This window comes from Rhinatrema bivittatum, chromosome 7 (genome assembly GCF_901001135.1).
Source record: "Rhinatrema bivittatum chromosome 7, aRhiBiv1.1, whole genome shotgun sequence".
NCBI classification, from domain to species: domain Eukaryota; kingdom Metazoa; phylum Chordata; class Amphibia; order Gymnophiona; family Rhinatrematidae; genus Rhinatrema; species Rhinatrema bivittatum.
Genome location: NC_042621.1, coordinates 62,843,442 through 62,859,414, shown reverse-complemented (window position 1 = coordinate 62,859,414; position 15,973 = coordinate 62,843,442). Strand labels below are relative to the sequence as shown.

General features: G+C 48.6%; 1 protein-coding gene across 1 annotated transcript; it reads left to right on the top strand.

Annotated features, from left to right (window-relative positions):
* The first annotated feature begins 3,723 nt into the window (after positions 1-3,723).
* LOC115095151 lies at positions 3,724-8,433 on the top strand. The gene is made up of 2 exons (XM_029608453.1): positions 3,724-4,147; positions 7,583-8,433. Exons 1-2 carry the CDS (start codon positions 3,847-3,849, stop codon positions 8,194-8,196), a joined length of 915 nt encoding a protein of 304 aa, XP_029464313.1. The 5' UTR covers positions 3,724-3,846; the 3' UTR covers positions 8,197-8,433.
* The last annotated feature ends 7,540 nt before the right edge of the window (positions 8,434-15,973 follow it).

Below are 15,973 nucleotides of genomic sequence, written 5' to 3'. Positions count from 1 at the left end.
TGCTGTTCATTTTAAATGTAATTTTGCAGTGTAGTAGTCAGATAAGATGAATTTTGAGTTTTATGACTTTAGAAACTAGCATTAAAATTTTAAATTCAACATGTTTACTAACTGGTAGCCAATGGAGATCAGTTAGCAATGGGGACACATGATCCCATCTATGGCTCCCAAAAATCAAGCTGGCAGCCAAATTTTGTAGCACTTGTAGAGGGTGAATAGAGGAGGCATAAAAAACCAATGTACAACAGAGATTTACAATAATCAGTCACACTAAGTACAAAAGATTGAACAATTGTCTGAAAGTCATTCTTCAAATTTTATCGGAGAAGAATGAGGGTGAAAATTTAAACTAGGAGTCAAATAAAAAACCCAGATTACGAATTTGGGGCATAATGGGAGGAGCTGAGTTAGCTGGCTATGCATTTTGTTCCGTGTGTTCACTGCGTAAAGGATATCAGTTGAAGAAAGCAAAATGGGCCACCTCGCAAATTCTGGCATGTGGTATCACCTGGGGAAACCGCACCCATTAGTAGTGGCATCAGGGAAGGTTAACGGTATTACCTTGGGAAAATCTTCTGCCACTACAAGGAAAAGCCAGAGGAGGTTTGAAAAGGGGAAGACATTTCCCCAAGCTGATCCCATAACCCCTTCCAACAGTCAAGTGGCAGGACAGTAGCTTCCTGCCATGAATCCAAAGTGGCAACCTAACAGAGGATATGGGGTGCTATTCTGTAACACTGTCCTGGGGCAAGAGGCAGGAAGCATCAAAAGTAGTAATGTGCATTTTCGGGAAACCGATTGCCCTTGATAACCTGAACCTGCAGGTCATAGAGAATGTGGGTTTTAAGTTTTTACTGTATATGTTAGCCCCAATTTACAAAGTGCCCTCCAAAATTACCTTTAGTAGGAAGTCAGTCCAATCTGTACAACCAGTGTCATAATTGCATCCTTAATTGTAGCTGGCTAAGGCATAAGAAAGAAGCATTCATTTCACCATCGATATCTGGACCAGCACGAATGCTACACATTCTTACTTCTCCCCGATGGCACTCTAGTGAGGCCTGGCTGAGGCAGGGGCATGCAGCATCTCTAGCAAGCATGGAGCAGGTGGGCTTTGTTGCACAGCAAGAGCCCAATATTCAAAATGTACTTGGCCAGATAAATCCTACTTATCCTGCTAAATAGCAGCCATTGAATATTTGGCTACGTTGTGTGGCTGCCACTTAGCTAAATAAGTCAAGGGTGAGGAATAGCCATAACTGGGATGAACTACATATCTGTAGCCTGGTTCTTGCACTGTATTTGTTGGTTATAGAAGGGTTTTTTGTCCACAGAAACCCTCAGTCAAGAGAAAAAAAACCAGGCACATGAGTAAACATACACAGGACAGACCTTTCACATGTTCTATGTGATAAAAGTTTCAGAAGGAAGAAATAACTAATGCAGCACCAGAAAATAAAAAAATAAAGAGACTGTCTTCAGCTACATAATATGGGAAAAGCTTCCTTAATAAAGCACACCTCACAAATTACCAGGAATGTCACGCTGATGAAAGATTGTAATTTTCTGATTATGACTAAAGCTTCAATCAGAAAGTAAATTTCACAAGATACCCCAAATTCCACCCAGCAGCAAGATCAAGTTCAAGTAGGAAATGAAATATTTATTTTTTTATTTAAAAAATTTCTAGTCCACACTCATAACAAAGTTTGAGGCGGGGTACAAAATAAAAGCATACATAATAACAATCAAAATAACTAAGGACACTTAAACATACTAGCCTGTAAAATAACACTAAAAGCTCATGTCACAAAAATAATACTGGCGTAGAGATGGAGGTGGAAGACCAAATCACCAATCCAAATAGGAATACAAAAGAAGATTTGGCAAAAAATGTCAGTGTCCAAGTGGTTTAAGGCTTTTCATAAACAGGGATTTAATAGCTTCAGCAAGACATCAGTGATATCTTTCCAACTGAGTTCATGGACTTCTGACATGGATCATGTTTTCTAAATTGCGTCGGGAGGGAGCAAATCTACAACAAAAGAGTGTAAATAAATATGGACATAAAGAAGGCAAGCAAACATAAAACATATTACAAGTAAACTTATTTAGCTCAGAAAGGATCCTCACACCCTGATAGGATTGGCAAATGGATCCCTTTAGCGCCTGGCACATCTGTACCACAGTTTTCCTCTGGAACATCTTCATCTGCTTCAGCGTCTTATTTTTAGATTTGACAGGACCACCTGCCCACAGATCACTGCAGCGATCACGTAGCCGCTACTGCGCTTTGAGCCTGCCTCAGTCTACATGGATCACTTGCTCGCAACTTTACCAAGCACTGAAAGATCCCTGGCAATAACGTCTTTCCTCTACTGAACTATAGGAAGGCGACACGGGCTGGTCCTGGGTCGCCGCCGGTAACCCAGGATCGAGCTCGGGAGGCGGAGTAGGGGGTGGGGTAGGTAGAAAGGGGGGAGGCGAATTTAGAGAGGGCTCCAATGGGGAGGCAGCAAATTCAAATGCTGCCTTCCCATTGGCTAGGCAATAGGGAGACTACGAGGGTAGAGTAGCGGAGGTGGCAGTTGGGAACAAGGCAGCGAAGCTAGCAGGGGTTCTTGCTTGCAGCTCGCCTTGTTCCTAACTGCGCGGCTCATTTCGTCTGGGGTGCGCGGCTCTTAATTCTCTCCCTGCCTTTCTCTGGCAGCCGGCCCGGTGGGTGGATTTAAAAAAAAATAAAAAAAATTGTTTTTCTATATCTTTACCCCTTTCGGCGGGTTACTGCAGCGCCATGCGGCGCTCCCGGAGCCAGCAGCCGGCGAAATCACGCACCAGGCCGGTGCGGGCGGCGAGAGGAGTCAGTCAGCAGCCGGTGAGCGTGATGGAGGGACAGGGCCTTGTTCCGGGGGTGAGTCTTGGTGTCTCGCCTGTGTTGCTGCCTTCGCTGCCCCGGCCTCCGGCGGTTACTGCTTCTCTCGTGTGTCCCTCGGCCCCTGCTGCGGCGGATTCGGGCGAGAGCGGCCCCGAGCCGGAGGGCCCCCACCCTCCCGGCAGCCCTGGCTCTCATTTCGGTATTTCCTTGGCACGCGTGTCCCAGCCGGCCCCGGCGAGTGACGCGCTGCGGGAGGTTTTGGCACCCTCCTTGGGGGGGGCTGCGGCCAGGCGGGGTGGTGATGGCTGCTCACGGCCTCTCCCCCCCCCCGCGGGGTATTTGGGCTGGAGATGAGTGACGGCGCCGCGATGGGGAATGTTTCGCCGCCCTCATTAGGGCCGCAGGCTGGCGGGGGGGAGTTGGCTGCACATGGCCTTCCCTCTTCTCATGGGGCAGCTGGGTTAATGATGCCTGCGCCGGCTAGTACGGATCCCCGTCCAACCATTGGGGCGGGGGTGAGTCCTCGTTCCTGGGTTTGTGCTGGCCAGCTGGTGGAGCCCCTTCCGGTGGCCTTCCCTGCAGGCGCCCGGCGCAGTTCTGCCCGGTCCAGGGCACGTGCAGGCCCGGCTTGCCGGCGGCGTAGTGTAGCGCGAGGGGGTCCGGCTGAGGCACCGAGGTTACCCCCGGCGAGGGGTGTAGCTACTGCCTCCTTGGGTCGCCGAGCTGTTGGGAGTTCGGGTGCCTCCCCTTCTTTCCTTTTACCTTCGTCGCAGACACCCCTACCTCCGGCCTCGTTGGGCAGCATTTCCCAGCATGATATGGCGGCGGTCATTGCCGATGTCATTGGTCACTTGGCCAGAGCGGGTTATAGCCTCAGTCAGGTGCCCAGTGGTTCCAGTGCGCAAACGGGTCATGGCTCATTGCCAGGGGTGCAGTGGGGTACGAGCGCTATCACTGGGGGAATTGGCTCTATGGTGGAGGGTACTTTGAGCGGGATGCACAGCGGTGTGTTCCCGTTGACTAGTACCCTCGGTGCACAGGGTTCAGTGGCCGGGGGAAGGTCCGAGGGTGTGGGGATTTTTTCCACAGCGATGGCAGAGGATGACATGCCGGGCCCGTCGAGCCGTGAGGCATGGAGGGCCCACGAGGGATTAGCTTCGGGAGCGGCGATGGGCGAGTGCAGGATGACCGGTGGTGACAGGCGGCAGGAACCAGTGATGGCGGTCCCGGGATCCGACGCAGCCGGTGCTCGGTGCGAGCCTGTGGATGCTGGTAAGGATGGTTCGCTGCGAGGGGGCAGGGACCGAGAGGGCAGGAGACGGAGGTCTCGGGGGGAGTCCAGTACGAGTTCGTCTGTGGGATCGAGTTCTAGTGGGTCACGGCTGAGTAGGAGGGCAGTCTTGGGTGAGGGTCCAAAATTTGACGTAGGTCACCCAGCGGCGGCTGCTCTGTCGGAGTTGTGGGAGGAGGTGCCGACCCGATTGGTAAAACGGATTCGTAAGAGAAAGTTTGTCAATATATTTAAGTTACTGGAGGGCCGCCGGGGGGGAAAAAAGTTATCCAAAAAGGCGAAGAAGCGCCTCAGGAGGAGCGGGTCGGTTCCGCGCGTTGCCAAGAACGTAGTCAACTGGATGAGGGGTTTCCTAAGGCTAGCGAGTGTAGTTAGCCATTTTGACCCGTCCCAGTATGGGGCGTTGCTGTCCTACGCGGACAGCATTTTGGGGGCGTTCCGGGATTATGAAGGTTGGGCATGGCTCAACTATGATGAAAAATTCCGGGATAAGATGGCGGGGAACCAGTTTATGTCTTGGGGCTCGCAGGACATTCATCTGTGGCTGACTCAGATGACAAATAAGAGTGCGGGGTTGGTTAAGAAGAGCCACATGGGGGGAGGGGCGATCGCGGCAGGGGGGGCTTCGTCGGGGGTGGGTAGTAAGGGACAGTCCTTTCGTGCAGGGGGGGCGCGCAGCGGTGAGCCAGACTCAAAGGGGGTGGCGGGGGCGGCCGACATCTGCTGGCGCTACAACAAACTCACGTGTTTGTTCCCAGAATGCAAGTTTCGGCATGCTTGTGCCACCTACGGAGGGGCGCACTCTGCCGTTAAGTGTCCGCAAGGGGCGGGGGGAGGGGTTAGCAAGGGAGCCAAATAGGTCCGTATTAGTGTGCAAGGCAGACTCCCCTATTCTGGTGGCCGAGTTGGTTGCGGGTCTGCGCGAGTATCCGGATAGGGTAGCTGCTGCGCTATTACGGGCAGGGTTTTCCGAAGGGTTTCGTATCCCATATCAGGGTCCGGGGCAAGGGGGACGGGTGGGGAATTCGCGGTCGGTTTCTCAGCTGGGGCAGGTGGTCAGGAAAAAACTACGGGAGGAAATGGAGCGGGGTAGGGTGGTTGGGCCGTTTCCGGGGAAGCCTTTTGGGCAGATGCACGTATCGCCCCTGGCGGTCATACCGAAGAAGGCAGCAGGCAAGTATAGGCTGATATTGAATTTGTCTTGTCCGAAAGGGGGGTCAGTGAATGATTTCATCCCGCGGGAAGCGTGCGTAGTGAAGTACGCATCCTTTGATCAGGCCGTGGAGTTGGTGCGCAACGCGGGGTAAGGGAGCCTTGTTAGCAAAAGCGGACATCGAGTCGGCGTTTAGGTTGCTTCCGATACACCCGTCCTGTTTCCCTTTGTTTGGTTTCTCCTTTGAGGGCAGTTACTACATAGATCGTTGCCTTCCTATGGGTTGTGCGATTTCGTGCGCCTTTTTTGAAGCATTCAGCACGTTTATCCATTGGGCTACGAAGGTTCATACCGAGTGTGAGGAGTCCCTGCATTACCTGGATGATTTTTTATTTGTCGGGCCTGGTGGCTCGGATACGTGTCAGCGGCAGTTGCGGGGTTTTCTGTACACGGCGGAGCGTTTTGGCGTGCCCATTGCAGCTGACAAAACGGAGGGTCCGGTTACTAAGTTGACCTTCCTGGGCATTGAGCTCGACTCCGTTGCAATGGTTTGCCGTCTGCCGGTAGACAAGGTGGAGAAATTGCGGGCGTTGGTGGGTGAGATGAAAACAGCGGTTAAGGTGACCCTCCGGCAGCTTCAATCGCTTATCGGGTCCTTGACTTTTGCGTGTCGAGTAATCCCGATGGGGCGGGCGTTCATTCGGCGCTTATCAGCGCGGACAGCCGGTATTAGGGCTGGACATCACTTCATTAGGGTGTCACGTCCGATAAGGGAGGAACTCACGGTATGGGAGGAATTTTTGCAATCGTTCAACGGGATATGCCTGATGATGGAGCCGGAAGTGTCCACCGCGGAGTTGGAGTTGTATTCGGACGCTGCGGGAGCGTCGGGTTTGGGACTGTACTTTCGGGGCAAATGGTGCGCGGAGCCATGGCCGGCTGCTTGGGTAGCTGAGGGGCTGGTGAGGAATATTACCTTCCTTGAACTGTTCCCGATCGTGGTGGCCCTGACCATTTGGGGGCATGACCTTGCGAACAAACGTGTGGTCTGGTGGTGCGATAACCTCGGGGTGGTCCAGGTGGTTAACCGACAGTCAGCGAAGTGCAGCCTGGTATCAGTTCTCTTGCGGGTCATGGTTCTGTTATGTCTGCAGTTGAATGTTAATTTGAGGGCGCGGCATGTCCCTGGGTCTTCGAATCTCATTGCCGATGCTCTCTCTCGTTTTAAGTGGGACACCTTCCGAGTGGCGGCTCCCCAGGCGGATCAGCAGGGAACGAGAGTCCCCGACCATCTGTGGACCTTGGGCTTGAGGCGGCGTGGGACCTGATTCGACGATCTGTGGCCCCGGCGACTTGGAGAGCTTACGTGGCAGGGAATGCAGCAGTGACGCGTTTCCTGGGGGCGTCGGGGTGGGAGGGGGGCCGGGCGTCTGAGTCTGGGGTGGTTCAGTTCATACTGTGGGCAAAAGGGGCGGGCTTTTCTTTGGCGTCGGTGAGGAGCCAACTGGCTGGCTTTGCGTTCTTCGGCAAGTTGGTGGGTCGAGAGAACCCCCTGCACAGTTTCTTAGTTAAGAAAGTGTTGGAGGGCTGGAGTAGGGGGGAGGGCATCCGGGAGGATAGGCGGCTGCCGATTCGGTACGAGAATTTGATTGAGTTGGCCACGGGACTGGGGGGGGTGTGCTGTTCTGAGTTTGAGGTAGCTTTGTTTCGTTTAGCATTTTCTTGGGCGTTCTTTGGTGCGCTTCGGATTGGTGAGCTGGTAGCTCGGTCCAGGGGGGGCAAGGGGTGGCATGAAGGGTTGCAGGTCGGGGATGTGCGGGTGTTCACTGAACAGGTGACTCTGCGGATTCGCAAATCGAAAACAGACCAGAAGGGAAGGGGTGCGTGGATTTCCCTGATCCGGGCGGAGTGCGACATGGTTTGTCCGGTGCGCTTAGCGCTGGCTTACGTATTGGTGCGCCCGCCGGTGGGGGGTCCTTTCTTAGCGCATGCTGACGGCTCCCCACTCACCCGGTTTCAGTTTGGAGCGGTGTTGCGTAGGGTGGTGGAGGGACTAGGGTGGGAGGCAAACCGATTCTCATCACATTCCTTTCGTATTGGGGCGGCTACATCAGCAGCCGAACTGGGTTGGTCAGCGGCCAGGATTAAGGCGTTGGGGCGGTGGAAATCGGAGGTGTTTAGGGCCTACGTACGAGAGTAGCATCTGGCCCGGGGAGGGAATGCGCGTGGTTGCCTCTTGGTAATGTGCTTGTTTGTCTTGCAGATCGGGCTGGGGAGGAGCTGCGCAGGAACTGTGCCTGGATCGTGGGTCATTCCTTTATTCATCGTGCCTACCGTCGGGCCAAGAAGAGGCCTGATGGCGAGAATTTGAATTTGACTCCTGAAGGCGTTAGGGTGCGATGGATTGGAAAAGGGGGTTTGCGATGGGGGGAGCTATGTGCTATGTTGCAAGGCAATATTGACAGGTGGGGTGCCCCGGAATGGCTTATCATCCATTTAGGCGGAAACGATGTGGGCAGGGTGACATGTCGGGAGCTCATCAAAATGATGAGGAAGGATATGGCTTCCATCATGAACCGCTTGCCTCACACGAAGTTGGGATGGTCCGATGTGATTATTCGCCTCAAGCACCAGGGCGAGCCCTTATGGCGCAATGGGGTTAAGAAATTGAACCGTCAAGTGGGCAAATGGCTCGTGCGGGAGGGAGGTTTCTGGATTCGGCATCAGTGGTCCTGGAAGCTTCTGAGTGGGTATTTTCTAGGGGATGGGGTACACCTGTCAGATGTGGGCATCGATCTGTTCAATAATGCCTTGGAGGATGGGATTAGGCAGCAGGTTATAGTTAGAGGGCCGCAGTGGGGGTACAAAGACCGATAAAGTTAGGTCTTTGTTTGTGGCGGTAAACCCGAGCCATATGTTGTATTGTTTATGGTGCAATTGTTATTGACTGTTCGGAGGGGGGGGAGGAATGCCCGTGTAGCTTGGGGCTGCTACACGGGAAGGCCAAAGAGCAAGGGGGGGGCCGATGCTCAGGCCGCAAGCTTACCCTCGCTGGTGACGCGGCGGGGTAAGTGGGGAAAAGGGGGGCAAGACCTAGCTTATCACCGGGCCGCGGTGTAAGCGAAGAGGGGAACCGGCAGAGGAAGTCAAAGGGGGGGGATTTGGATTGTTGTTAAAATTCTGGCTCGGGTTCAGTTTAATAAACTGCGGCCTTTTTTGTTTATCACCATACAGATGTGTTGTTGTATTATTTGTGGAAGGGAGGTGGGGAAAAGTGAGGAGCCGGACGAAAGTCTCGAGTCCTGGGTTATACTATTAAATAGTGGTCTGTTCTCTACCCTCTGTATGATGCTTTTAAAATCCACATTTTCAACGTTCTAAGACTTGTATGTATTAACATTTTTTTCTCCACAGGTTCAAGTTCTTTGGATCCTTCAGTGATTTCTCGCAAGTCGACTTGGATACCCTCAGGTCCTACTGACTCACTCCTGTTAGCCTTTGAACGCTTAGTGCTATTTGATCTTTGTCATTTGGAAATGTATTATCAATAGCGTTTCTCTAACATCGTGAGGCGCTGACCTCCCTGACATCTGATATTTCCATCATTTTGAAACCTGCAGATAAATGTAAGGGTCTGATATTAATGGATCGTGTTTCTTAAGTTGTGGAAATTGAATGTCAGCTTGCAGCCTGATCATATTACAAGCCTCTTTTTTTTTTTACTGACCCTGCTCCAGAACTCAAAATGTTTTCAGCAACTGCACAAAACCCTGATAACAATCATTGGATCATTTCTCATGAAGCTTCTTTATCAAACCATACCCTCACATGCCTATATTCTATATCTACCTATGATACACAAAACATTATATAATCCCCCAGCCAGTCCTAATATCTCTGGCATTGGCTCCCTATTCTAGCCCCTATCATGTTATATGGATTTTTTTTTCTAAAACCATTAGATCCATCCATACATTCTGGTCATTTTCTTACATTATTACACCAGATTGTCTTTCCTCCTTCCCCCATTTTTTTTTTTTTTTAGTAACATTTGACATTGAAGCCCTATACAAAACTATATCCCAGAGTCTGAAGCCATTAATATAGTAGAGGAGTTTCACAATGCTCACCAAAATGACCAGAGGGTACCCACCACCTTCCTTGAAGAACTGTTAACCCTCACAAAACTTATTTTTCTTTTAATAACTCTGTTTACCAACAGGTTAAAGGTACAGCTATGGGGGCCATCATTGCCCCTGATATTTCATGTTTGTAAGTTTCTAAATTTGAAACTCTTTCTTTACCTATCACATTTCTAGCATTTCATTCTCTCTTGACCTAGCTATATTGCCAACATTTTTGTGCTCTGGTCTAGCACCGATATCCAATTCTACTTATTTCTTGATTGGCTTAATGCTCGTAACCCCAATTTATGTTTCTCTGCACACATTGACTGACATGAAACTTTGTCTAGATATTTTAGTCTCTACTAGGGATGGCTCTTTTTTCATTACCATTTTCAGAAACCAACCACCTTGCTTTCATATACAAGTGGTCACCTGGGACCACTATGGACAATATTGCAATGAGACACTTTTTCCATCTAAGAAAACTATGTTCCCACATTTGTTGAATTTTGATTACAAGCTCGATAGATGTTTAATAATTTTCTACATTGGTGTTATCCTTATCAGGTTATAAAACAGGCTTTTAAATACACATTATCGGGTAGATTTTCAAAAAGTTGTGCACGTTAAAAACGGGGGTTACGTGTATGGCCGGGCCTTGCGTGCGCTGTGCGCATTTTCAAAGGAGCTCGGCCATGCTCTTAACTCCTGTTACGCACAGAACTGCCAGGCCGGAACAGCACCATTCATCGCTGGCCAGCTGCCGGTGCATGCTACTTACTTCAGGTCGGGCCCTGAAGTAAGTTGGAAGACAAACAAAAAATGAAAAAGGTGCAATTTAGGGGTTGGAGAGGAAAGGGGAAGGGGAAGAGAGGTTAGGGTAGGGGATAGGGAAGTTCCCTCCCAGTCCGCTCCTTCATTGGAGTGAATGTTACAAAATTCGGGGGCTGAGTGCACATGCATGCCAGATTTTATAATCTGTACAAGCATGTGCGGGCGTCGCACGCAGGGGGAGGAGCCTAATATTACAAACATACGCACGGCAACGAGATTGGACCTCTCCTAATTGCCTCCCAGTCCATTCTAATTAAGGAGTGAACTGGGAGGGAACTTCCCTACCCCCCTACCTAATATCTCTTCCCCTTCCCACCTCCTAAACCCTTTCTCCTACCTTTTGATTTTTTATTTTGTTGTTTTCTGCTCCATTGGAGCAGTAGCAACTTGCGCACGCCGGCGATCCCTTCCCCGCTACACCAGCCGCCTCTAGCCCCACCCCTTCCCACCCCCCAGACCGTCCCTTTCCTTTGGTGCAAACGGGCCCCTTCTAAAATGCGCGTAGTGCGCGCAAGGCCCGGCCGCACGCATAACCCCCGGATTTTATGCATGCGGGGGATTTAAAATTTGCCTGTACATGTTAATGATGAATCCTCCTGCTAAATCAGAATCAGATACCATTACTTGTGTACTCACTTATTCACTGACTTGTTGCTCAATATGCAATATTTTCTGCCGCTACTGGCCCTGTCTAAACCCAAACCCAAATTTTCAAACACACCTGTTTTGCGTTTTGTCTCGGATGCAATCTTCGCGACCTTTTAACTTCCTCTGAAATCCAGTCAACTCATATTGACACCATTTTACATTCTGGATATATGACTTGTGGCCATTGCAAGGCCTGTGTACTTTCCCTCACATTGTCGATTTTTACCCATCCTACTTCAAGGTTACTCATATCACTTGTGGTTTTCTTTTGACTGTTCCACTTTCAAGCTAGGTCAAGAGTGCAATGTACAGATCTCATCTTTGTGTACCTTTCATCACTCCAAATCACATCAAATCTTCACTGATGTCTATTGTGCTGTTTCTACCTCTGACTGTGCCTGTAAAACTGCCCCCCAAAACCTAAGCCACCACCAAAACCTCACTCCGAGTTACTAGATGCTCTTTTAGTGTGGTATAAATAGTTTACTTATATTAGAGCCTTATAAAGAGTCTCTCTCTCACCCAAAATGTGATGAAATAGCATGCATTGCAGTATCTGGAAAATTATCCAACCACGTCCATTTTTTTTTTTTTTTTTTAATTTCAGTCGCTATTCTTGTGAAATTTGTAGCAAAATGATGAAACCATACCTTGAGTACTGGGATCAGTTCTGGAACCCATAAGAACACTGAATTGATACTAGCTGAGATGGTATTAGGGGGAGAAGAGCTGAGGGAAGAATAAGTGGGGGAAGATGGGCTGGAGAGGGGGCAGGGAGAGTAGGATGGAGAGGGGCTGAGGGAGGGGGAGAGAGAGAGAGAGAGAAAAAATGTGTATGCGTATGTGGGAGGTGTGGAGATGGTTTGAGAGAGAGAGAGAAAAAAAGACTAAGAGCTGGACCATTTTAGCTACATGAGTTGCTCTGATTGTGCCTGAGTAACTAGAGAAACCCACATCATGGAAAGGGATCACCCTTGCCCAGGGTATCAATCACTTGTCAATGGTCTTGGCTCTCATACTGAAGGGGTTTTTTTTTTTTGTTGGGTTTTTTTTGCCACTGGCCCCCGCTTGAAAAATAATAAAAATAATGCAGCTATCATCCTTTGAAATGATGTTTTGTTATCCAGTCTGCTCTCATTCTCCATTTTTTTTCTAATGCTCCTGACTTGTCCTGTCCTTCAGAACAAGACGTGACCTTAAGAGATATCTCTTTAAGCCCTTTCCATTACTTTACCATACGTATAAACAATTGAATATTGTGGCACCTGCATTCACAGTTATATTACATTTTATGTTTCTTTTGTTTTATCTTCAATGGACAATAATGCACCTAATATTTCTTACTGTGTTAAGTGGCTTTCTATGCTAAGCAAGTCTGATCCTGTGCCATATGTCACCACCCACTGACTCCAATGTGCAAACCAGCATTATATCTTTTTACAGATGCCCTTTGCCAAGATATTTTTAGGGGATTTTTCTTAATCATTCGAATAGCACAATAACCTTTCTTTGCATTAAATATATAGAACGCAGTTTTATAATCTATGAGGCACAGCCAAGAACATGACTAAAACAAAAATTTCGACATGGTCACCTTCTTACCATTTTTAATTCACAGGAAACAAAAAAATTAAGCTCCACATTAGACAATATTTGTCTGGATAATAATGCAGTTTACCAAGGTTTCTGGAAACCTAAGAAGAGTAATGATAACTCTGCAGAAACTTTTCACTAAAATAAATTAAATCCTTCTAAATCTTCTCTGGCAAATAAATGCACTTGAATAACAAAACAATAGCAAGAATGAAATATTTGTCAATTATAGAATCCTGGATTTCTACATTCAAAAATTATGTGGACATTTTATTCTAACAATGATTAAATAGATTCTGAAGCAGTGATTAGTCTGAAGACGTTAGGTACCTGTCTGTATCGTCTGTATTCTGAAAATATTGCAAACCTTCTTTAGTTTAAGGAAAGCATCGTTCAGAATTCACTGCAATTGTACAGACTGGAATACATGTAGGCCATAGAACTACCCACACCTGCTTTTTTAAGAGAAAGGTCACTCCCTGCTAGACCCAGAATCCTGCGCCCCTTGTTGCTGGGAGGTATAACTGCATAGAGAACCCCATGAATTTCTGCTAGAGGATTGTCCCAATGTTAGAGGGGAGGATAGAATTAAAATTTTGGTTGGGTTTAGTTCCCTGATATGGACGACAGAAATGATGGAGTTCTAGACTATAAAACTCAGAGCCACTATTTTCAGGTGTGGATTTTGATTTAGCCCTTTCAGGTCCTGATTTTGGTTGTTTTCGGAGGGGAAAGAACCCAGGGATGCAGCCTGGATATGGATATTTTTTGCCTTTTTGAAGAATCAGTTTTGCCCTGTTGAGTTTGCATGAAAGACATTTTTCCACCCTTCCTTCTTCCCCTTTTTGGGTTAATATCTTTTAAGAACTTTATTTTTGACACTTGTCAGAGTCCTCATGGATCCAGGGACTTAGAAACATAGAAACATAGAAGTGATGGCAGAAGAAGACCAACGGCCCATCCAGTCTGCCCAGCAAGCTACGCAGTTTATCCATTTTTTTTCCCCCTTTTTCTCCCTCCCACCCGTCGCTATTGGCTTCCAGCACCCTCCGGCCCCAATTCCCTTCCACCCCTCCACCAATGCAGAGAGCAGCGCTATCCTAGTGAACATCCAGATCAATCAGGGGTAGCAACCGCCGCAACCAGCAGGCCACACCCCTTCCCCTTACCCACCCCTGTTTTGTTTGCTTGTTTGTTTTTTTTTTTTAGATGGCAGCCCTCCATCCTTCCGCTCCGTGAAGGTGGAACACCAACCACTGGCCACTGGCATCCCGCTCCGTGAATGCCTCTGTGGCTACTGTCGCTCCATGAGTGTTTTGTTGCATGAAAGTGGAACACCAACTACTGGCCACTGGCATCCCGCTCCGTGAATGCCTCAGTGGCTACTGCCGCTCCGTGCAGTGTTTGCTGCCTCCTCTCTATTTATGCCCACTAGACTTGATGGATCCACAGTGTTTATCCCATGCCCCTTTGAAGTCCTTCACAGTTTTAGACTTCACCACTTCCTCCGGAAGGGCATTCCAGGCATCCACCACCCTTAGTGCTCAACATATTGAGAATTGGAGTCTAACCCAGAGAGATCCAGTAGACTACTGGAAGTAATTAAAAAATGAAATTTCAGATCTATTAGAAAAATTTGTAACCTATTATTAAAATCATTCATTGTACCTGAAGACTGGCTATTGTAACCCCAATATTTAAAAAGGACTCCAGGGGTGATCCAGGAAATTAGAGACCAGTTAGCCTGACTTCAGTGCCAGGACAAATAGTGGAAAGTGTTCTAAACATCAAAATCACAGAACATATAGAAAGACATGGTTTAATGGAATAAAGTCACCCAATGCAAGTCTTGCCTCAAAAATCTGCTTCACTTTTTTGAAGGGGTTAATAAACATGTTGATAAAGGTGAACCGGTAGATGTAGTGTATTTGGATTTTCAGAAGGCTTTTGACAAATTTCCTCATGAGAGGCTTCTAGGAAAAGTAAAAAAAGTCATGGGATAGGTGGTGATGTCCTTTCGTGGACTGCAAACTGGCTAAAAGACAGGAAACAGAGAGTAGGATTAAATGGACAATTTTCTCAGTGGAAGGGAGTAGACAGTGGAGTGCCTCAGGGATCTGTATTGGGACTCATACTTTTCAATATATTTATAAATTTATTTATTTATTTAAATAATTTATATACCGGAGGTTCCTGTATAATATACATATCACCCCGGTTTACATATAACAGTAACAATCGCTACATTTTGCGGTTTACATAGAACAGTATTAAACAACGAAGTTTTACATTGAGCAAAAAGAAGTAAACAAGTTTTAACATTGAAACAAACGAAGTAAAGTTTTTACTTTGAAACAACTTAATAGAAGTAGGCAAATAGTAAATACTATTAAACCATTAATAGACATGCGGTTAATAAATCCAAAAATAATAAATGATCTGGATGTTGTGCTTGAAGGTGGACGCTTGTCCTTGAGCAGTGGAGAACGGCTCCCTGGTAGGGACCAGGAAGCATCTGCTCCCAGGGGGCAGAGCACTGGAGGAGACAGAGGCTAGGATGCACTTCACCACTGGAAGCCGTAGTCCCCCCGGGTGGAGCCTGTAGGGACCCGGTCCGCTTGGACTTAGGTGGTCCTCACAGGGTCTCCTGGAGAGGTAGTAGACAGGCGTGCCCACAGACAGCAAGGGAGAGCAGTCGGACTCGAGGCTGTGGGTCTGATGGAGCAAGGAAGACCAGAACAGTGTAGGCGATGAAAAGGGACAGAGCCAGAATCAGGAGACATGGTCGAAGGCAGCCAAGGTCAGAATCCGAGGATCAGTCCGAGGAGTAGTCAGGTTCTGGAGGTCAGATGAGGTCACAAGGCAGGCATAGGTCAGGATCCAGGCAACAGACAGAATGGTCGAGGAACAGGCCGAGGTCAGGACCAGAGAGACAGTCCGAGGGTACTACTTGGGGAGACGGGCTAGACGGACGCTGGAACAGAAGGACACTGGAACAAGGCTGGAACAGAAGGACACCTGGAATAAGTATGGAATAAGACTGGAACAAGGCTGTGAATGCAGAGGCAAAACTAGTACACTTACAGTGCCGACCCGATTGCCAAGGCAAGGAAGTGCAGGCAGGAACTTCCTTATATTGAACATTCAATCAGGGCACGCCACAGTGCTAGTACCCACACCTGGCCCTACAAGATAACGGGAGGAGGGCACACGCGCTTAGGGGCATGGCCAATGCCACTGGAGACGCCGAACTCCAATGTGAGGCCTGGTGCGTAGTGGAAGGCCCGGCAACCAACGCCACTGGACACCAAGCCCTGGAGGAGCTCACAGCTGCCACTGGGGAGGCTGACCCGTGATCTGCAGAGGAGTTAGCGAGGTGAGCAGGCCCATGCGCAGTCTGGGCCCAGACGGGATGCGTAACACTGGAAAGGAATAAGACGAGTGAGGTAATC